The sequence below is a fragment of the Hermetia illucens genome, chromosome 1 (genome assembly GCF_905115235.1).
Source record: "Hermetia illucens chromosome 1, iHerIll2.2.curated.20191125, whole genome shotgun sequence".
In the NCBI taxonomy this organism is placed as follows: Eukaryota; Metazoa; Arthropoda; class Insecta; order Diptera; family Stratiomyidae; genus Hermetia; species Hermetia illucens.
The window spans coordinates 33458901-33481406 of record NC_051849.1 but is presented as its reverse complement, the minus strand read 5'-3'; the positions used below and the strand labels follow the sequence as shown (position 1 = coordinate 33481406).

General features: G+C 42.2%; 1 protein-coding gene across 2 annotated transcripts in view; it reads left to right on the top strand.

Moving 5' to 3' along the window:
- LOC119646814 (septin-7) overlaps window positions 1-22259 on the top strand; it is a 277350-nt gene extending 255091 nt beyond the window's left edge. Inside the window, exon 12 of one of the 2 annotated variants that reach the window (XM_038047422.1) lies at window positions 22129-22259. In XM_038047422.1, the coding sequence (XP_037903350.1) occupies window positions 22129-22180 (52 nt within the window). In that variant the 3' untranslated portion in view covers window positions 22181-22259. Of the gene's footprint in view, window positions 1-9336; window positions 9877-22128 lie in introns of those variants that run through there. The other variant, XM_038047421.1, reaches the window with a different exon arrangement.
- The last annotated feature ends 247 nt before the right edge of the window (window positions 22260-22506 follow it).

The following is a 22506-nucleotide window of genomic DNA, read 5'->3' as shown; positions in this document are numbered from 1 at the left end:
TAAAAATAAAAAATGCGTTTGCAAACACGCTTCAACTACACACGTAGACTAATGATTTTAAAACTTACCTCAAAGCCATAATAAATATACTCATTTTTTATATAATTAATGTTTTTTTTTCATAACAATTTGTTTTTAATATATATATACTTATATATTGGGTAAAGGGTTGTTTGTTTGTTGGTTAAATAAAATTTTGACTGATACAGGCTTAATGCTAATTAATATTGCGTATACGTTCTTAGTAATTGTTCAACTTTGGATAAATTTAATGGCATGGATTAGAAATATTTTTGAACATTTTATTGCGCACCTTTTTGGGATGCAGTCCCTTCTGTTATGATACTGTTTTTAGTAAAGGACTTCAGGATCATCCTTTCTTCAACAGTAAAATTACATTTTGCGACAGGTTAATATGGGCTCGGTATTTGTTTGTCGATGAGAATCTGCTAAATCAAGATTTATCTTTTAGGTTTGAAATCAAGAGTGGTATCAATACCAAAAGGTTTTATGGTCTTATGTAAAACAAATCATTATTAAAATCGGTTTACTGTCTGTACGTCTGTCTTTTTAAGGTTTCGTTTGCAAAACAAAACATTATTAAAATCGGTTCAATGTCTGCCTGTCTGTGCCTCTGTTTTTATTTTCAGGAGGTGGAAATCTTCAAAAGACCCTGGTCTGGACACACCAGCGAGTGCGATTTTTGCCCACTAAAACCACCCCCGACTCGCTCCCTGCTCCGCGGAACCACCCTAGCTTAGTCACCTTTCTTTTATACGCGGCGCACGCGATCGTGCTTTTCTCCTCTCCTCTGCCTTTCATAGCCTGGTTTGGATAGATACGATCATGGAGTTGACCGCATCCCAATTTTCTTGATGTGCTACCATTTTCGGTACCAGATTTTCTGGTAGCGCCTCTCCTAGAGTGTCCTCTAAATTCCTCCTTTCTTTCACAAATCTCGGACAGTGGAAGAATACATGGTCTGTGCCTTCTGGGACTCCATCGCAATTTGGACAATCGAGTGAGGTCTCCAATTTAAACCTGCGCCAGGTATTAGTGATATCCTCCATGCCCCGTGAGAAACTGGGTGATATTATAATTAATCTCACCGTGTCGTCTCTCCAACCACTCCTTGATGGCAGGAATGAGCCTCTGAGTCCACTGACACTTTCCCGAGCGTTCCCACCGCTCTTGCCATCTATTTATGGATCTCTTCCTCTCAGGGTTATCGTCTGCGATAAGGGAGAGATTGGCTTCGCATTGTATATATTCACCATCTCATCTGCCAAAATGTCAATCGGCATCATTCCAGAGATGACGAATGCTGCATCATCTGAGGCAGTCCGGAAGGCAGAGCATACCCTCAGGGCTGTCCTCCTGTAGCCTGCACTCAGTTTGTTAACTGACATCTGCAATGCCTCTTTCCTAACTGGGGTCGCGTAGAGCATGATTGAGGCCGCCACCCTGGCTATAAGCAACCGAGAGGTATGCCGTGGCCCTCCCATGTTCGGCATCATCCTTGCCAGGGCCATACTAGCAGTGGACAATCTATCGCAAATATACTGCACGTGTTGTTTATAGCTGAGCTTCCTGTCTATCACCACCCCCAAATATTTGATGATAGGCTTGGAAGTGATGATATTATTCCCGATTCTAATACAGGCGTAATTTCTCTTCAACAACAAATGGGATAGTTCTGCACTCAAATGTACTCACAGAAGAAGCAAACAAAACCTTTCATACCTGAAGCGTCGAGCTTTCCCGACTTGTTTTTTTTTGGCTGTAGGAAATCCATCATGGATACGCATCTGGCATCTAGGACACACATGCCGAACCCTTACCGACTAAAATCTCCCATATTTTCTCCACATTCTACCAGCGGTACCACCGTTCTGGTATTGCTTCGCGGGGCTGTTCAGTACTTAGCTGTTCACTCTAAACGAGCTGCTATCGCTTTGCGTTAATTGCAATAGCTTCCCTTCTATGTCTCCGCTGCGCTTCTGCTGCTTTTAGTTGCCAGTGGATCCGTTTCACCATTGCAACTACTGCGTCCCATGCTGTATTTGATTCCACCATGTACCTTATCAGATTTTCCGCCATTAAACGGATATTTAGCTCTGTTTCAAGCTTTTAAATCTTGGGCAGGCGAAGAAGACGTGTTCTGCCTTTTCGGCTGCACTTGCACACGTAGGACAACCGGGCGATTCATCTAGACCGAACCTATAGAGGTAATTCCTGTATCTACCGCGTCCGGTTAAGAACTGAGTCAAATCGTAATCCGTCTCAATGTGGTTCTACTTACTACTTATATCTGGTATAAGCCTGTGTGTCCACCGACCATTCTTCGCCTGGTCCCATGTTGTTTGCCATACAGCTAATGACCGCATACGCTCACTTTGCTTGTTTAGGCTGGCTTCCTGATTCTCGTACAGGCGACTTGCCTCATCGGTTAGAATCTTCACCGGGATCATCCCTGCAATTACGCATACCGCCTCATAAGATGTTGTTCGGTAGGCGCAACATGTTCGGAGAGCGCTTAACCGATATGCAGCTTGAAGCTGTCTGCGATTTTTATCGCCAACGCTCACATTGGTGCCGCGTCTAAAAGTGCAGAGCTGACGACTCGCGAGAAGAACAATCGTCGACTGTGTTTCGGGCCGCGTACATTTGGAAGCGTCCTTGCCAGTGTTGAGCTGATAGTCGCCGCATTCTTCTTTTTTTCTTTAAAAGGGGTTTTAAGCTCAGCTTGGAGTCGAATGTTACTCTCAGGTATTTCAGCGCTGGCTGAGAGCTAACACCATTCCCCTCGATGCAAATTTCAAAAGTTTTTTGTTTCTGCCGCTTTGTAAAGAGTATCAGCCCCGTTTTGTGTTCGGGAAGCTCCAGCCCGTGATCTTTAAGCCAAGACTTGATGGTTCGTATAGTCTCGTTCGCAAATATCTGTACTTCGCCGAGGTGATTGGATGTTATGACCACTTCAACGTCATCTGCGATGGTTTGGCTAATGGAAACCGTAAAACGCCATTATACATGGAGTTCCATAGCTCAGAACAAACCCCTGCAGGACTCTTGCCGTTATCACATACATCTTCGACCCTTCGTCCGTATCATAAAGTAGCTTCCTCTGCCGGAAGTAATGGATTACATTTATTACACATTTTGGCGATAAGCGTTTCGATGATGGTGTTCCATCTGGCAGAATTGACCGCGTTCTTGATGTCAAGAGTCATCAGTGCGCAATATATCCCTTCGTCGTAGGTTTTTCTGGCTAGCTCAAAAACCAGTTTGGTAGCATTAACCGCTGACCGGCCCTTTCGGAACCCAAACTGCTATTTAATAAATAACCGGCACTATCAATTAATGGATATATCCGGGTATAGATTACCCGCTCGATGATCTTGCCTATTGTATTCAGAAGGCAGATAGGTCTATAGTATGTTGGTTCACCTATTGGCTTACCTGTCTTCGGGATCAATACAAGCTTTTGTATTTTTCACTCTGCAGGGGAAGGCCCCTGGTTTTAGGCAATATACGAACATATTTGGCGCCATTCTCATCGCCAGTTTCAGCGTCTTGTTGGGGATTCATTTATCCGTTGTTGCACGATTAATTCATATAATAATGATCAGACGATTACAGACTCTAAATATGATATTGCGAACAAAATGCAACAAAGTGTACTTTGCCGTAGCGAGAAATTATTGCTTGAAATTTTGAATTTGTCGAAGACCCTGAACCCAAGTCTGAATATATCATATATTGAGACTAAATTCGCCAGCAAAAAGATTAAAAGAACTCCCTCATTTCTGGAACTTTCTCGTGGTAGTAGCATTTCCAACAAAAAAACAATTCCAATTACATAATGCAAAGACAAAGATTTGAATAAACAAATCGGGAAACCGGGAGCTAGACGCTTCAGGTACGAAAGGCTTTGTCGATTTCTTATATAGACATTCGAGTGCACATTTGCATTAGTACGTAGCACGTAATATATGCATATATTACGTGAGAGTATCCACTTTTGAGTGATATTGACATTCATCAATCCCCACCTTTCCAATAAATGTCAAAACTTCGGAAAGTACTAATCGAGACCTTTCATTTGATACTCCACATGGCTATATTTGATGAACAAAAAATGTACACCCCCCTTTTGCATGTATGCCCCCCCCCCTTAAATTCGACGTAAAAGGATGTAACTCGCTGTGTGCGTGAGCGTTCACAGTTCCCATCTTTTTACCAAATTTAGTGTCAATCGCTATAACTATTTCCGAAAAAAATGCGTCTGACGGACAGACAGACACACAAACAGATAGGCAAGCAAAAGAAAGCAGCGGACCATCATGAAATGTAAAAATTATTGCTTCAAGCCACTCTGTGATGAGGCAGACTCAGATGCATGAAGAGGAGCGTACAAATCGGTTATGTCGGCAATAAAATGCAAAAGTTCCCATCCTATCATGTGCCCTAGAATATTGTGGGAGATAGTTTCGACATTGTTCCCTCAACATCCGGAAACAATCTTCCCAATGATACCAATGAGCGCCGAAGACATACCTCCAGCAACTACAGACGAAATCTTGGATGCATTGAAAATCCTGTAGCCTTCCAACTTCAGTTTGTTTTGATGCATACACATGACCTTGGCTAGGGATGTCACCTCCTCCCCCATTAAGTTTCCATTGAATTCAAATGAACCCATTCGATTTACCCCGGATATCGAGTGATTGCCGATACCGATCATTGCGACGTGTATAATATCACTGAACTCTAGTTATTATCAAATCCCAAAGAACCCAATACTACACTGCCTACGCCACACTTTTTTGTGTTGAATCGTTCTGCCCATTTTGTTGGTACCCGATAGCCGGCTAAGCAGAAGCAACCCGCTTATCCTTTAATTTAACAATTTTTATCTACATCCTCTCCCCATCTCTATCTAAATTTAACGTTATTCCATTCAAAGAGTTTTGAAGAGAGCGGAAGAAATAAAAGTCTAACGAAGCAAGATCAGGCGAGTATGTTAAATGAGGTAGCACACTCCACCTAAGCTCCAATAATTTTTAACGACTCACCAAAGATTTGTGTGGCTTCGCATTTTCGTGATGAAACATAACTCGTTTGCGATTGACGTGTGTCGTGCGTTTCCGGATGAGAGATGCGTTCAAACCTAATTAGTGCGTTGCTGCCACAAACTCTTAACGTGACTGCTCGGGGAAGGGTAAGGGGAGTAGAATCTAGCCGATTCAGATCTTCAGAGCTAGATTTAACACCTTCGCCACCTGTTGTCAGCGGATGTGCGGAAGTACGAATAGACTTTATCCTTGACATTCGCCAGTGTAACGCCGACTGCACCCACCGGGAGTTTGTAAAGAGCAAGTCCCGCTCAGTCGATCCGTCGGCCCGCTCATCTCCTCTATGTTCCTATCACTCGGAATCTAGAGAACGGTGATTTTAGGATGTTATCCAGTTTGTCCCGCTGGTCTCTACACTGTCCCACTAGCCCGCGAGATATCGCCAGTTAATAGAAGACCTTAGTGGCGGCCTAGCTGTTGATCAGAAAGACTATGTTAAGCTTGGGTCTTCGGCATGATCCCATCGGCAGCCTCCAGTATCGCCAATGACTCTGGTTGGAATACATTGGTGAATCCCGAGAAAACTATCACACAAATTCCGCATACCATTTTTGATCTGTCGATCGAATACTGTGCCATAACCTCGCAACATATCACTAGTCTTCTGCGCTGCCCTGCTTGGAAAACACAAAGTAAAGTTCCCCTTGAAGCTCAGCTTGCATATGGTGGAGTCCGTTGGGAATGCCCGGAGTTCCCGAGGTACTTCGTTTAGAATATTAATATTACTGCAATTGTTGATGAGCCGAGAATTCTTGCTCATGAGCCAGCACATTTGGCTGCTTCTGGTGTTTAGCTTGCCTGTTTCGAATCGAGAGTTATGTTTAAAGTTCTTTCCTTATTTGTCTGCTGTACTTCCTGTCCGTTGATGATCATTTTAGTTTTTTTGGTGGTAGTTGGTATTATTTTCCATATCTTTGCCCAGACAATGTTCTAAACAACAGCTTCCTGCAGTTTCATCCCTGCTTTGACAATGATATCTCATGCTATTAGGATAGCGGTATCCCGACATTTTACGGCATCATGAGAGATTAATCTTCCCTTCTTCTGTCTTAGCTGGAACATATAAATAACAACCGATTTCAAACAACATAATTCCTTAATACTCATCCATGCTCGCATAGAGACGACTCAATTATGCTAGTTCACATATATCTACCCTATAGCCATTGCCCCACCGAGTGGTTTAAATGGTCCCGATCGCAGCAACAAAGTGATTTCGCAAGGGGTCCCCAATTTTATTAGGTTGTTTTTTCTTGAAATGGGTTATGAGGAACAAATCTCCATACGGCATGTAATTCTCGTGACATTTCTTTCTCTATGGAAAACAATCATGAAAAAACGATAAAAACCCATGTATATCATTAGCAGCTACTCCGCTTCATACGTACAGGAAGACGCTCAACATCAGAGATTTTGAAAACGATACGCCAATTCATTCGCGCAACTCAACGCTGCGCTGTAAGTCTCCTCGCTTGTTTTTAGCAAACAAAGGGAGTAACTTATAATACGCACTTTTCCCAAAATCAAAGCCCGTGGAGTGGGAGGACACTTTCCCTGATCTGTCATCAAGTAGATCCAGACTCAAGACTCTCAATACAGGACATTAATATTTGCTGTCAGCTTATCCAATAGAAGTTCTACTTATTTCGTGTTTGTTGTGTCGAAAGCAAACAACATCGGGTAACTACTTTCGGTTATGTCGTTTCTAGGACAGAAGTAAGACAGCGTCTGATATTGCCTCTGCTCTAGGTGACATCATTAAGAAGTTGATGAGGCTATGAAACCTAGATGCTTTATAGGGTCGAATGACTTTAGTGATTGTGGTGTTCGTATAAATGTCGATTTGATGCGAATCTGATGGGTTGTCGGTTCTGCTAGTCGAATCCAGCATGTCATGGTAACCATACAGCAATCCTTTAATCTTAATGAGAAAAGTTTCCAATGACCTAACAAAGAGACAGCTAAAATATGTATCTTCTTCTTTGACCCGTCTTTCGTTTAGTAGCAAGGTTGGCTCGTCTTGATCGAATGCGCCATTTTCTCGATGATAGGCTCACGTAGAGTCAAGAGGCTCTCAAATGACTGTCCAGCCTATAAAATCATTGTTGCTTCGGCCAGCCTTTTGGTTATTTCTCATCTACTTTCCTCGAAAATGTTTCTCTCGCAATTTCTCCACCATGTGAGTAATCTAATATCGTTCGCTGATGTCCTTATTCCGAATGTGATCCACTGACCTAGTGCAACGTCTTCGTTTTCACTAACGCGAGGCATCGTTCATTGTCATTGATAGTTGGCCAACACTTAGAATCATAGAGGAAAACAAGGTGTACGGCAATACGATAGACTTTGAATTTGAGACTTTCGGTGGTGTGTCGCTCACAAAAGACGAAAGTTGTGGAGTTCCACTTCATTAAAGTTGCTCAGCTCTTCCATTTCCAAAATTTATCTACGTTTGCCCCTTCAATAAGTAAATATGATGAAATGGGATAGAAGCTACCGGCTCGAAACATTTTCCAGTGTGTGGTCCTTTGAGAATCCGTACCTTGAAATACGAACAAAATTTTTTGAATAGTTTGATTTTGCAAATACAATGGCTACAAAGCCAATTCAAAAAATTATAGCCTCGGAGTCCTGCATTTTCATGCATAAACATTTTACCTTGCTTCATTATCATCAACGGCGCAACAACCGGTATTCGGTCCAGGCCTGCCTTAGAAAGGAACAACTACAGACATCCCAGTTTGCACCGAGGTCCATAAATAACTCTAAAAACTTTTTAGTGTCCTGGCCTACACCGTCTCTCCATCCGAGGCAGGGTCTTCTTCTACTACAGATATTGTCCTTATTGATTTTTCGGGCTGAATCATCCTCATCCATATGGAAGTTACCACCAGGGGCACCAGTTGGGTGGGCTTGTAAAGGATCTTGCCTCTCGCCTTTACATTGGCATCGTGGGTCACTTTTCCAGGGCCAGGTTAAAAAGGACGCATGACAGGGCATCCCCTTTTTGGTATGAGCCAATGATATTGTGGGCATATAGAGCTATCCGACCTAGGAAGATAGCGGAGAATATCTTATAGATGGCAGTGGTTAACGCGAAACCTCTTTATTTGCTGCACTGCATGATATCTCCCGTTTTATCTAGGGGACAGATAATGTCTCGTTGTTAATCGTCAGGCATTGATCCGCTGGCCCACATCTTGAGCATAGGTTGATGAACCGCTTGGTGTAGTTGGTTGCCTTCATATTTAACCAGTTCGGCTATAATTTCATCAACTCCTGGCCACTTATATGATAGCATTTAAGTCGATGGATTGCAGGGACATGCTTGATGGTGGCAGTATTTGCCCGTCGTCTTCAGTTGAAGGGACCTCCAACTTGTCGACATTTCGGTGGGTGTATAAGGCCTCATCGTGCTGACTTGTTGGTAAAACCTTATGGGTCTGGGGCAGTTGTTCCTTGTACTTTTCGAATTCCTTAAACTTATTGGTTCTCCCAGGCTTCCTTTTTCTATCTGTGAACTCGCCTCTTCATTGGACGCAGTTCGTGATAAGCCTTTGCTATGCATTTATATATTTCAGTTGGCCGTATTTAATTTGGTCTTTACATCTATCCCATTTATCACGTTCAGCCAAGCCTTTTTTTGGACAGTAAGGTTATTGCAAGTACCATTGAAAGAAATTCCTAAATACTCGGCTTTCTGATTTAACTAGTTGGTTCAAGGGCTTTTTTTATTCGAAAATATTATAATTAAAATTGGGAATACGTTCTGAGCTTATGAACGAATTAAAAGTCTCTAATCTGATCCGATTATAGCTGTTAGGTCACGGTCAAGAAGGAAGGAACATTGGTTTCATGCAACCAAAAAAGCAAATTTGGAGAATGTATTTCTATTGACTCTCCTGAAACTTGCTAGATTTTACGTTAAGGTATAAACTTCTCCGACTTGCACAAGTCTTATAAATCACGTAAATATCTCAGTAATCCTGTTGCAAAATGTATAGTTACTTTTCCTTTCTAACATCTCATTTCAACATAAAAAAAATTCTTTCTTCCTTTGTTTATGCTTGCTTCCTCTCCCCAACTTTCTTCGTATTCAGATTCACTATCCGTTCTTTATATATAAACAAAACAAAAAAAACTGCATAGAACATGAAAATGTCCTTTCTGTAGTCTGACAATTTTCCCTTTTTGCTCGTAGGTTCTATCTCGGCATCTACCAATTTTACTCTATGTGCTTCGGAAGTGACCGACCCTGAATACTAGACTGAAATTAAGGACAGCCCAGAACAAAGTCATATCATAGTTGCATTTCACCGAGTGATATATTCACTGTACTGTACTTAACGATATTTATTCCATGAATTCTAAAATCTAATACTCAATACTTACTGAATTTATCTAATCGCTGTGATTATAATTCGTCTGTGGTTGCAATTTTTTTAGGAATTGTGATCAGATTTTTATTGATTGTGCAGAACTAGGTAGGGCGAAAGATCGCTCAAAGTCATTTGCTTTGAAATTAAACGCACATAATTCATGTCATTGAATTGGTCTTTGAACAAAATGAATTCTAAAGGACAAATTTTTCATCTCAACATTATAATATTGAACAATTCGCTTTTGAGACTTTTATATGCTTATTTTGTACTTTATTGATTGTAATTTATAGTAATTTTACTCTTATTATATCCCAGTATGTAGCCCCTTCTATCAATTATCAACTTATTTATATGTGAAGGTTTTTGAGACAAAATCATTGAATTTGTATCATATTTTTTGACAAGAATCTTTTTTGAAGAAATAAATAAATTTTTTCAAAACATAAAAAGTTTGTTCTTATGCATTTTTGTTGTTAAAATTTTATCTACATTGAATTTTGCTACATCATTGATCATTGCAAAAAGCTAGATGCTTGCGATTATCGCGAAAAGACATTAGTTCTCGATGCATGTTGTAAAAAGTGTTTTGCATTGTTTTCATTTGTTCCTTAACCATTTAGACGTTTTCGTTTGTACATTTGAATTTTGTCAGACTATCATGGCTTATCGTTCAAGAACTATTCAGAAAGTTGATAACTTGTTCAGTGGACAAACCACAGTTTTACAAATTAAAGAGGAAAGTTTAGTATTATTTTTACAATTATATTAGGCCGAGAAGGCGGATCTTCCAGTTTGCTCACAAGTGCATATGTAGAGAAATAATTTTCCCACCTTTCATAGGGCATTTTTTCCAAACAGTTTAGTTTTTGATTTTGTTTATCTTTTTTGTAGAAGTAAACTCGTTCCTAGAGTAGTATCAAATAAACAATCTTTTTGAACCTCTAGCCTTTGTCCTATTCAGAAGTGGGGTCAGCTCGTCTTAATCGGTTCTGCCATTTTGCTCTATCAAAGACCTAATCCTAACCTAGTCCGGATAGCTGAGTGGTTAGAGCACAAGGCTGTCGTACGGAAGGTCGCGGTTCAAATCTCGCTGGCGGCAGTGGGATTTGTATCGTGATTTGACGTCGGATACCAGTCGACTCAGCTGTGAATGAGTACCTGAGTCAAATCAGGGTAATAATCTCGGGCGAGCGCAATGCTGACCACAGTGCCTCCTACAGTCTACTGTAGTGTACCGTTACGGTCTTGAATGAAGTGCTCTAACACACTTCAAGGCCCTGATCCAATATGGATTGTTGTGCCAACGATTATTATGTTCCGAGTTATCACAATCTCGGCAGATGCCGGATTTTAACTAATACTAGCACTAAGTGCCAAGCATTTAGGCTCGGACGATCCTACCTACTTAAAAACTAAAGGGGCGCTGGTGGTGGTGGCCGGTGGTAGGTCAGTGGGAGAATCCGTCGAGTACCCCCCGCAACATCGAGCACGTATGCAGAATGGTGTACTTCTGCATGGTTTGAACCAGACTGTGCGAAAGTCCCAGGACATCAAGGGAAGCCGTGAGGGATTTAGGTACAATACCTGTAGCTGACAATATTATGGGAACTACAACCACCCGCTCGAGACGCCAAATTTCTTTGATTTCCCGAGCCAATGGCTCATAGTTCACCTTCTTCTCCACGTATTTCCGTTCAATGTTGCTATTATGGGGGATAGCAACATCAATAATATACGCGGAGCGACCCGTCTTGTCAACTAGCAGTACGTCAGGCTTGTTGTGTGCGATATGGCGATCAGTCAGAACTTGCCGGTCCCAATACATGCTGCAAGCAGAACTATCAAGTACTACTTGCGGCTCATATCGGTAAACCGGACATGTTCCCGTGATCAGCCCATGCTTATATGCAAGGTTTTGATGGATAACCTTACATACAGCATTATGCCTGGTGATGTACTGCACCGGTGCCATAACAGTACAGCCAGAAATGAGATGGTCCAACGTCTCTAACGCCGAACCACACATTCTGCACTGGTCGTTCTCCACCCGTTCTTTCATGATGAGCTTTTTATAAGCTCGGGTGGCGACCACGCCATCCTGAATGGCACACATGAACCCCTCCGTCTCAGCAAAGAGCTCCCCAGCACACAGCCACCTGTTCGACAGATGCAAATCGACAAATGGCTGCCAAAGACAATTCACATGTTTACCGTGCATTGCCTTCGACTTCCATTCCTCGATCCGCTTCTGGTCCGACTTCACCCCACTCAGAGGATTGAAAGATCGATCCTTCAAGTTCAGACAGCCGCATGCAAGGGGCTCGCCTGCTCTTTACTGTAAAAATAAGCGCGCAGCGAGTCGACTTGGCGATGATGTTGTGCCGCCACGTCAACCACGCCCCTACCTCCGATGTCACGAGGCAGGTTCATCCGCTCCACGGCAGACTTTGGGTGATGCATTCGGAATTTGGACATAGTTGTCCGTATCCGCCGCTGGACGTTTTCCAGGTCGGTCTTCGTCCATGGCAATATTCCGAATGCATAAGCCAGTGAAGGGATAGCGAATACATTCAACGCACTTATTTTATTCTTCCCCGAGAGATGCGATTTCAGCACCAGCTTTACACGTCGCAGGAATTCAGACAGCAGAGCTTCCTTCAGATTACCAACTCGAGCATGGGTTCCTTGCAGAATTCCTAGGTACTTGTAGAAGTCTGTCTCGGTCATAGCTTCGATGTGGAGGTCACCAATGCTATGTCCGGCATGCGGCTCGTGATGACCTTTGCGAATGGCTTGGATTCGACATTTGTCTAATCCAAACTCCATCCGAATATCACGGCTGAACATGTCTATTATTCGCAACAGACTTCTAAGATGGTTGTCAGTACCAGCATACAGCTTGATGTCATCTAGGTACATCAAGTGGGTCAGTTCGCACTTAGCACGTAGGCCATATTTTATTGCAAAACCATGCCCTCTAGCATCATTCAGTAGCTATGAAAGGGGGTTCAGTGCCATACAAAACCAAAGAGGACTCAATGAATCCCCCTGGAAGATGCCCCTCCGAATACGGATGGGCTCTGAGGTATTAGCACCCTCAGATGTACGGACTGACAAGGTGGTATGCCACCCTTCCATGACTGTCGCCAAAAACTTTATTAGTTTCGGATCAATGCGATACAGATGTAGGATGTCGATTAGCCAGGTATGCGGAACGCTATCAAAAGCCTTGGCATAATCGATATAGCAACTGAAGAGGTTTCTTTGGCCTCTAGTTGCTTGTCCTACAACTACCGAGTCGATAATGAGTTGCTCTTTGCAACCCCTTGACCCAACTCGGCAGCCCTTCTGCTCCTCGGACAGAATGTTGTTGGTCTCGAGGTGCGCATTGATCCTTCCACTAATAATGGACGTGATGAATTTGTAGAGGGTTGGTAAGCAAGTGATCGGTCTTGTGTCTGCGGGGTCCTGCACCGTGTCCTTCTTAGGGATAAGGTAGGTAATTCCCGCAGTGAGGAAAGGTGGAAATTCCTCCGGCCGACTCCTGACCTCATTTATACTGCGTGCCAACCGACTGTGTACGCTGGTAAATTTCTTATACCAGAAATTCTGCACCCGATCCAGACCTGGGCCCCTCCAGTTCTTCGAGATGTTTATGGCTCGTCGAACTTCCTCTTCGGTAACATCCGCGAAATTCATGCCAGGTGTATTGGCATGGCGGGTGCCTTCGGCGGTGATCCACTCAGCATGCTCAGCATGCTGGGCAGGTAACCCCCAAAGTCCACCCCAATACTCTTTCGCTTCCGTCACCGAGAACTGTATTGTCTGGGCGCTCTGTTGGGATTCGTTGAGAGATCTGAAAAAGCTCCGCTGGTTCCTCGCGTATGTTGCATTCTGGACACGTCTGGAATAACTTTCGCCATACCGTCGTAACCGACTGCATATGACAGAAAGTTTCTGTTTTAGTGTGTCCAGAATTTCAACTACGGGTGTCTCACAGGGGATGGCATAGTTCCGGTAAACCCTCTGCACTTTATTTCTCACCCGTCGGCTGGCATTGCCAGTGCTGATCTGAATCAGTCTAGCAATGTCCTGCCTTAGTGAGTCCCGCCGACGTTCCAGACGAATTTTCCATGGTGGATCTCTTTTGTCACTCAAACCAATAACGCGAAAGCGAATCTTCTGACCGTGCAATCTGATAGCCGCAACTGCACCACAATACACAAGTGATTGTAGTTGCAGCAGCGACATATCAGCACACAGTCGAGACGCAATCTCATCATTGATTTGAGATAGAATTCCCGGAGTTGCTGGAGATGCATAGAGCCTGGGAATACCTGGTCTATGCAAAGGATCCATATCCGAGAATTCTATACACGCTTTTTGGAACTCGTCCCGAACCTCAGCTGGACGGTGGAGAAGAGTGCTTCGGCGAGTACTGAACCTGTTGCCTGCAGTACGGCGTGGTGTTGTTGATGCCGCCGCCTCTGCCCCCATCGACTCTCGGTCACCAGTTTCCCCGATGACTTCAAGTCGAACACGTTCCCTGATGGTGGCCGGGATTGTGTCACTGCGAGTGATGAAGCGGTACTGGTCTGCGACTCGCTGCACAGTCACGTGCGCGAATTGCGGGAAACGCTCGACGAATCTCTGGTGCAACAAGGGGCGGTAAGATGTTGTACCCGCCCCCGCCGTTATTTCGTAGTAGGAGCGGATGATGAAAAGGTTCATTTCTTCAGTCCATTTCATCCGCTTCCTACGCGAACCTGCTGAAGTGGTCGCCAAAGATTGTGGCGAAACAGCTGCAGCAGGCGGAGCTGTGCTCCTGGTCGTCGTGGCGCCTAGACGTCGAACCGCCCCACGACTAGCGGTTTCGACGCCGTGCTGTCCATTACGAGAGCCCGACCCAGTCACCAAGTCAGACGACTCCCGCCGGTTATCCGTACCGGACCTCAAATTTCTCCTTCTTCTCATTTTTTGGTGGTGCATTTTATCCCTAGCTGCCAGGTGTTGAGATAGCTTCCTTAGTGAGTAATCTGCAAGACTGCAAAGTTCCTGCACTTTCCTCACCTACCCCCTGAGACGCTGCGGTGGCGTACAGCCATTCAGACTGAAGCTATCTATCCCTCCTCCTTTCACAACCGGGCTTGGGACCGGCTTCGGCTTATTATTATTATTATTATTATTATTATTATAAAGACCTAATCTGGATAAAGTCGCGAGGCTTTCAAATCACTATCCAGCTATTGTTGTTTCCGCCGGCCTTCTGGTCGTTTCTTATCAACTTTGATGTTCAGATCAATCTTGGCAAGTGATTTCTCGTCAGCGCGGATTACATGTCAATAGCGCCGAAGACGGCCCTCTACCAATTTTTCCACGATCGGTGCAACCCCATATCGATCGCGGATATTCTCATTTCAGATGTGATCAATTCATGTTACACCATTGGTCCAACGCAACACCTTCGCATCCATTACCGCGAGGCGCCGTTTATTGTCTTTTATAATCGGCCTACACTTAGAACCATGAGACGTTAGTTAATACGTCGATCAGAAAAAACGCCAGTTGTGGAACGTAACTTCATCCAGGTTGCACTGATGCATGAAGAAATTTCATAACGTAGTTCACCATTGACTGATAGCATTGCTCCGAGATATTTAAATTACGCAGTTCTGGGCAGGTCACTGCCATTGACAGTGATAGCACCTGTTTCGTGAGGATCAGTCGTCAAAATTCTGTTTTATTTAGATTCAATTTGAAATCGTGTTGCATGAGATGATCATTCCATTTTTGAACAAGTTCCTCTAGATTAGCTTTGCTACGAGTCGCTAGGATACATCATCTGCAGAAAGCAGTGTATAGAGCGCTGGATGCCCGGTTTGACAGTGTCCATAGCAAGGAAAAAGAGGATTCTTGAGAGGGCGCTTTCTTGATGAATATCGAAAGAGGTACGAGACGGTTTTGATACACCCACCCTATTTCAAACTTTACTTTTCGTGGTAGAGCAATTGAGCCCAGCGAGAGTGTTCTTCTGGTGCAAAGTATTATCACAGAACATATCAGATGAGTATGTGTGACACACGGTTAAACGCCTTCTCTAGATCCAAAAATGCAATGTGAAGAGGACGATGCTTCTCACGTTGTTTCTTCATGAGTAACTGCGCAGCGTGTGTTGCGTCAATGGTTCCGCAGTTTTCTAAGACCCGGGTTGATTTACAGTTATTTGAACGGTGTATCGAATACGGTTGTCAAGAATGCATTCAAAAATCTTCATGGCATGGGAGCGCAACAGGATCGGACTGTGATTTGAACATTCTAAATACTATCTTTCTTTCCATGTTAGAATGGTGGAGCCTTTTGTCAGTCAGATGGTGTTCTACCCTGTTCGATAGCCTGATTGAAGAACTCACTGAACCACAGTATTGGGTCCCAGCTTTTCGTCAGGTCCTGTTGTTTTCCTCGATTTCATTCGTTTGTTTGCTTCCTTGTCTTCAGTGGTGCGGAAAGTTACGTCCTTGGTAGTTTAACGTGATAACTTGTCGAGCTGGATTAACCTCACAGTCTTCTTAAGACACGCATTGATTTTGTTGGTACAATTACAGCCCCGCTGAGACAAGCACAGTTTATTCACACTGGTGGATGCAGGATCTACCTAAACCTCTACCGAACTAAGGAGTATGGCACTCGTGTTAAAATGCAACACCACATTTGAAGCCCGAAGGAACACAGTCCTTGAACATAACCACAACCCCTATGAAACTCCCACTAAGGAGCCAACCACTTTAACCGAACTGAACGTACATGAGACATGTGAATTCAGGGAATATCTTGGTTCTCATGGTACCAGTATACCTCTGGTAAGGTTTCATGAAGCAATGCCAATTCAGATGAGTCCCCTGCAGACTCGGGTCTGATCGTCCTATTTAGGCCTTTGGAGCATTCACCTACTGCAACACGGCCAACAAACCATAGTGAATACGCCGTAACCCGGTATTACCAAGTGGCTTTTCCTCGGCCACTTGCTATTGATCTGGACAACAGCGTTGCTGCCTCGACTATATATGGTAAAGATCTATTAGTCATTATTTCCAAAAGGGATCCTTAAACGGATTACGAAGGTTTAACTATTATTAACAAAAAAACAGACTTGACTAAAAATACGCTTGCTGCAGAAGTGATTGAAGACGGTCTAACATCTGCAATGCTTTTCTTTCAGCATGCAAATTCATGCAATACGCCGGGAGACGAATCTCCTGTATGTAGTCTACCTGGTCTCCAGTACTGTCTCTGATTGCGTCAATCCTGCAATTGTGTCCTTCATTCACAAATCCTCGATCTTGAATTGGTATAAGCATCGCTGAAATCACTTCAGCAGAATTTCGGTTGACACTGTCTGCACTTACTGCAAGTTTCTTCATTTTGATTAATTTGGGCACAGCTGGTTAGTCATATATGGTGTAAAACTCCCTGTTGTATCGAATTCTCCACTTTGTTGCTTCTTTTTGGACATGCGCATGGGCATTTTTTGGAAGGTGCACTCCTTAACTTGATTATATTACATGTCGTAATATTGCGCCTTTTTTCCTTTTCATTGCTATGCTGACATTTTCGAAGTCAATTTTCCAATGCCGGATTCTACCTGCTTAGTATTTTTGTTTCTGGAATAAGCTTAGTTTTCTTATCTTTGGATCGTGGACTATTCCCACTAACAAAAGGAATTTATGTGCCTCAGTATATATATAAGATGATAAACCTTTGAATACTGGATAGAAAATCTCTATATATGTCGACTATGAGTACGCTTAGAAGCTTATTTATTCTTAAGAGGTTAGATATTATCCTCTATTTGCAGTTAAGCCTACAACTGATAGACCAATAGCTTACTTCAAACTACAATTTTGATTTTAAAGTGTATATATATATTTCGGGAGCAACTTACTCCCTTCATCAGTACAAAGCTACTGAAATCCTACTAAAATTTCAGTAGCTTATTTCAACATACTGCAAAAAGAAAGTGATTATAAAGTCTGATTTTTGGGTGAACGGCCGCGTTTTTTTTGGGGGGGGGGGCAGTATTCGAGTTATGCTTTTTCTTCCACGCTGCAGCTTGCTCACTGGCCAACTGTTCCATTGTCGCCTGATCAGTCAGAATGGTCGTCGTGTGTCGTTTTCTCCCACGATTAGATGGTGTACGCGGTGCCGCGTTTGGATAAGGATGAATTGATTCAAGAGTCCCTTCGAAGTCAGTTTCTTCTTCAATGCTTGAATTGATTGAACCTGTTGAAATCCTTGTTGATCTTCCACCTCGTTGTTCAATCTCTCTTCTTCAGACGGTCCTTGCCGGTTCCTCGAAGTCATAGTTGAGGTTTCTTCAACAGGATGCACATCAGGATGGGCCGGATCTGGCTGGTCAGTTACTTCAGAAAGTATGAAGTCAGTGTCGTCAAACATATATTCATTCATGGACCAAATCCCTGCAGATCTGAAGCCGGAAATGGAGTTGCTGCGTGTCACTCTCAGCATACATAGCTGAAGAAGCAATCCCAGGAATGTCGTATATTAACATGAAGCGTCCGGGAATGGCAAAATAATTCATAGCCTTTTTTAATGGGCCGGAAACTGTTCGACCGAACAATTGGAGCCGATGAGCTGGGAGAAAGGACAACAATGCCATTGTCAATGCAAAATTTCAAACTGTCAATGGAAACGTGCGATTCTTGGTTGCGAAGAAAATGCTTCAAAAAATCTAAAAAGTGTTTCGCATTCATCCATCCTAAAATAATGCAAGTACTTGTAACTTCCAGGAACAATAATATCTCCAAAACAAATGTAAGACCTAAATGTTTTAATCTACTAGCAGGATTTGCAGCTCCTGCGCACTCTTGCGGACCACCGTTCAAAAAATGAGTCTTGAATTGGACCCGTGGAAAAATGAAAAATGGTGGTGCTGTATTTCTCGTTGCATTTACTGCCAGTGCAAGCGTGACCAGGGTGCCAGGATCACTCGATGTGATACGTCGAACTTTATTCTGTCCTTAACCACTAGTGGCTCGGTTAGGGTTTCGGACCGCCGTAACACCGGTCTTGTCAACACTCCCAATTTCTCCAGGTCCAAAGTGATAGCTCTCAAACAGTGTTTTCAAATGCTTGAAAAACTTTCCACCATTAGTTCTGTTAAACGCTGGCGCTGGTTTAAGGCTCGTCACTACCGGTTTCCGTATGGCGAGCGTGGGATGACGCTTTATCAAGCACCCGAACCATATTCCAGCAATTTCATCATTTTCCCAATCAGGAACAGCAATTTGCAAACTCTTGGTGTATTGAAAAGCCAGCCATCTCACATCCTTTGAAACAGGTCCAAAATAAAGATCGAAAGATTTAAGCAAGTATGCTGTTAAAGTCAGGACCTGTTCCTTAGAAAATGTCATTATTCGCCCAGCCGACTTCAACGTGACTGGTGTACTAGTGGATGGCTCTGATAATACCTCACAGTCATATGAGCAAGGTCGAACCCTTTGCAGCTTTGAACATATCCCTCTTTCTGAACTGCGTGAACCGCCAGGCCAAGTTTTTCACGATATATGGGGGTCTTTTATTGCTTATATTCACGGACCATTTTTCTGAAAAATATGAAAAAAAATTAATTTTTGACAAATTTTGGATTTTCCAATCGGTTGACTGACTGAATGAAATCTCGTATTTCCTCGTTTCTTATTATTCTTATTATATTATATGTATTACACCTTGATATCCAAAAAACAATCAATATTTCTACTCCTTAAAATTACACCCCTTCCATATTAAAAAATACCCTGTATTTACACACCCCATAAAAATAAAGCCAAAAAAATATCCAAACCCTCATCCCAATTTCGTAAAAACCCGAATCTATAAATAGGACACACCATATATGTACACCACAGGGGAATAAAACAAACGAAGAAAATTTTATGATAAAATAAGGCCCAATAAAATTTCATGAAATCAACCTACAACAAAACCGACTTTGATATAAAAAAAATCAATATTTCCTAGTTTCAGTTTTATCCAATTTTTCTGCCATTATTAATAAATCAAATTAATCGGAAAGTACACCATTAGAGAAGGGAAACATAGAGCTTTCAAACGAAAAAATTGTATTCAAAATGGCCGCCGCTAGCAGCTATACAGGCCCGCAGTCTGTGAGGCCACGCATCGATCGTTTTACGCACGGTATGAAGCGGCATTTCTCGAGTTGCACGCACGATACTGACTTTCAAACTCTCCAAATCGATGTAAGCTCGATTGCAGGCAGTTTGTTCTAACTTAGCATAAAGGCTGTAGTCCAGAGAATTCAAATCTGGACCGCCTGAGGCCCATTCATCCGCAGTTATGAAGTCAGGAACAAGCGCCGCTAACCACTGGTGAATTATCTGGGCTTTGTGAGCGGGGGTCGAGTCCAGCTGGAAGCACCACGGGTTTCCAGCGAATTGAGTTTCACTCACTGGCTCGACTACATCTTCTGACATCTTTTCGTACACACTCACATTGGTTTTGACACCAGTCTCTCAGAAATAAATATCAGAAGTCGGATGGTGACGACGTTGGACTCGCGGAGCATTTTCTTTAGCTTCATAACAATTGTGAGCATATACTCGATCATTTTGTCGGTTGAATTTTTCCTCGATGGTAAAATTTTTTTCATCAGAAAATAGAATTTTGCAATATTTTTTAGCGGTAAATCGTTGCAGAAGAGCAGCACACCAAGTTCGCCGTATTTTCTTCAGTTTCCTCACCTCCTCATGAATTTGAAGAGCCAGGAGTAACCATTGCCTTGATCCCTGTTGAGAAGTTCATTTTCCCGTATTCAATGAATTTGAAGACTTTCAGCCACGTGTAACTTCCTCGTATCCCTTACGCGCCTCACCAATTTTAACTTTTCCTCGGAACCATGTGGTTATTTAGGACTATATGTTCCGCAACCTTCGATTTGAAGACCGTCGCACTTTTCCTTCTACCAGCTCAGCTTCTTCAAGGCATTTTTCAAGACGTGTTTACATGTTCCTTTTGGTTTGTCCGATGTATACTTTCCTGCAATCTGCGCAGGTCTGGGTCTGGGCTGTTAATCCGAAGCATTTTAAAATCACTACGAATTATGTGTCGGGGCGTGGTTGGAGGGGTGTCTGACTCCTAAGAACGGCGTACGCTTGGCGCTATTTGAGACTCAATATTGACTTATATTCCTTCGTAATTTTCGTCGGACCATCTTGTTCTTTGCTTAGGTGCGTAGCTGGCATACTAATCCAACTGAAACTCATGGTTTTCGCGTATAAACGTCTTATGGCGTTCGTATCTGGAGTACTTTCTATTTTGCGAAACGTGCGCTTAGTTTTCATGATTGAGAAATTATTTTGGGTATACAACTGAACAATTTCAGCATCTTCTTTCATAATCTATAAACCTGCTTCGAATGACGCTTCCAATACGGCATGGCATTAGTCAATCTGACTGTGATGTCAAAACTTAGAGAGTTGCCAGGTGTTACCACTTTAACCGGCCAATCTTGTATTTGGTCAGGTCGAATAATATAAAAATTTATTTGACGGGATTATTCTTGGTCTGTTATCTATAGTATTTCAATTTCTCCTTTTGTATAAATAAGTACATCATTTCGACCCTACTTTTGTAGTATTATGTGTTATTAACTTTTATTTGTATAGCATCATAGTTAATGTTAAAATTTGTTCATTTTGCTGGAAAATTGTTTTCATTCCTTGTAAATACCACATCAGAGCTGCACAAATTTATCCAACTTGATATCCCTTCTTTAATGGGCCGACGAGGAAAATTGGTCGTGCTCACAAATTCGCCACAGCAGAATTCATCCTTAATAACGTCCATTTTCAGTTAGTATGCTGAACCGCTTACACTAATGTAAAAGCTATGTAAATGTGAAATAGGGCCGAGTAGCCTTTGAAGTCTACCATAGTGAGTAATCGGTTACGGAGTGTCTTTATGGACATTGTAGAAAACTTCCATAGCGGAATCATAAATTATTTTCAAACGAGTCTTATTTTCCTTGTTTCAGTTTTAAGAAAAATCTTTGCTTTTTGACGTGACGTTGGTAGCGATTTTCAGTTGTTACTTTCTATTTGTTAACAAAACAGAAAATGAGTTCCAGCAGCTTTTTGTGCAGAAAGACAACAAACAGAACGAAAACGAATGTTGTTTATGGTTTATGATTTTATAGGAGAGGATTATGAGCACTATTTGCAATTTTATCTGGAATTTTGTTAATTTATTTGTTGAGCATGGATTTGTTTTAACTACCTGAGTACCGAAGCATATGTAAATCAACAGAAGAGACATATGACTCTACAAAAGAAACATCACACCTTATCTAGGATAAGCTGTAACTAAACCCTTGAATTTGTCAATAACACAATTACCCAATGGTATTTCGGACAACACTGCACTTATATTTGTTACAGATTCCTTCAAAATATTCTATTATAGTTCAAAGAAGCATTGTGTTTACATTTTCTAGAATAATTCATTTGAAAATTTCAGAAAATAAACAGTCTACCATACAAGCAATCCAAAAAAAATATTTCTTTTCATTTCTCTTGCAGAACTGTCGACGGGAAAGAGAAAAAAGACAAGAAAAAGAAAGGTTTGTTCTAACCCCTAAAAAATTCCAAGGGCCAGTAAAGTGTGACAAAGAATTTCACAAAAAATTAAGGAAATTCGTTAAAAACAGAAAGAAAATATTTAGCATTAGAAACAACAACCACAACAACAATAAAACAAAACGAAAGCAAACGCGAAGCTGTTAAATCACTTGAATACACCAAAAAAGAAAACATCAATTCCTTGAAGAAGGGAAAGTTTAAGGAAGAAGGCGTTCTAAAAATAGCAAAACGAAAATTCCTATGAAAAGGAGAAAATTAGCTCGATTTCTCTTTCAGACAAAATAAAATAATTCCTCCTTTGAAAAGTATATAAAGTAA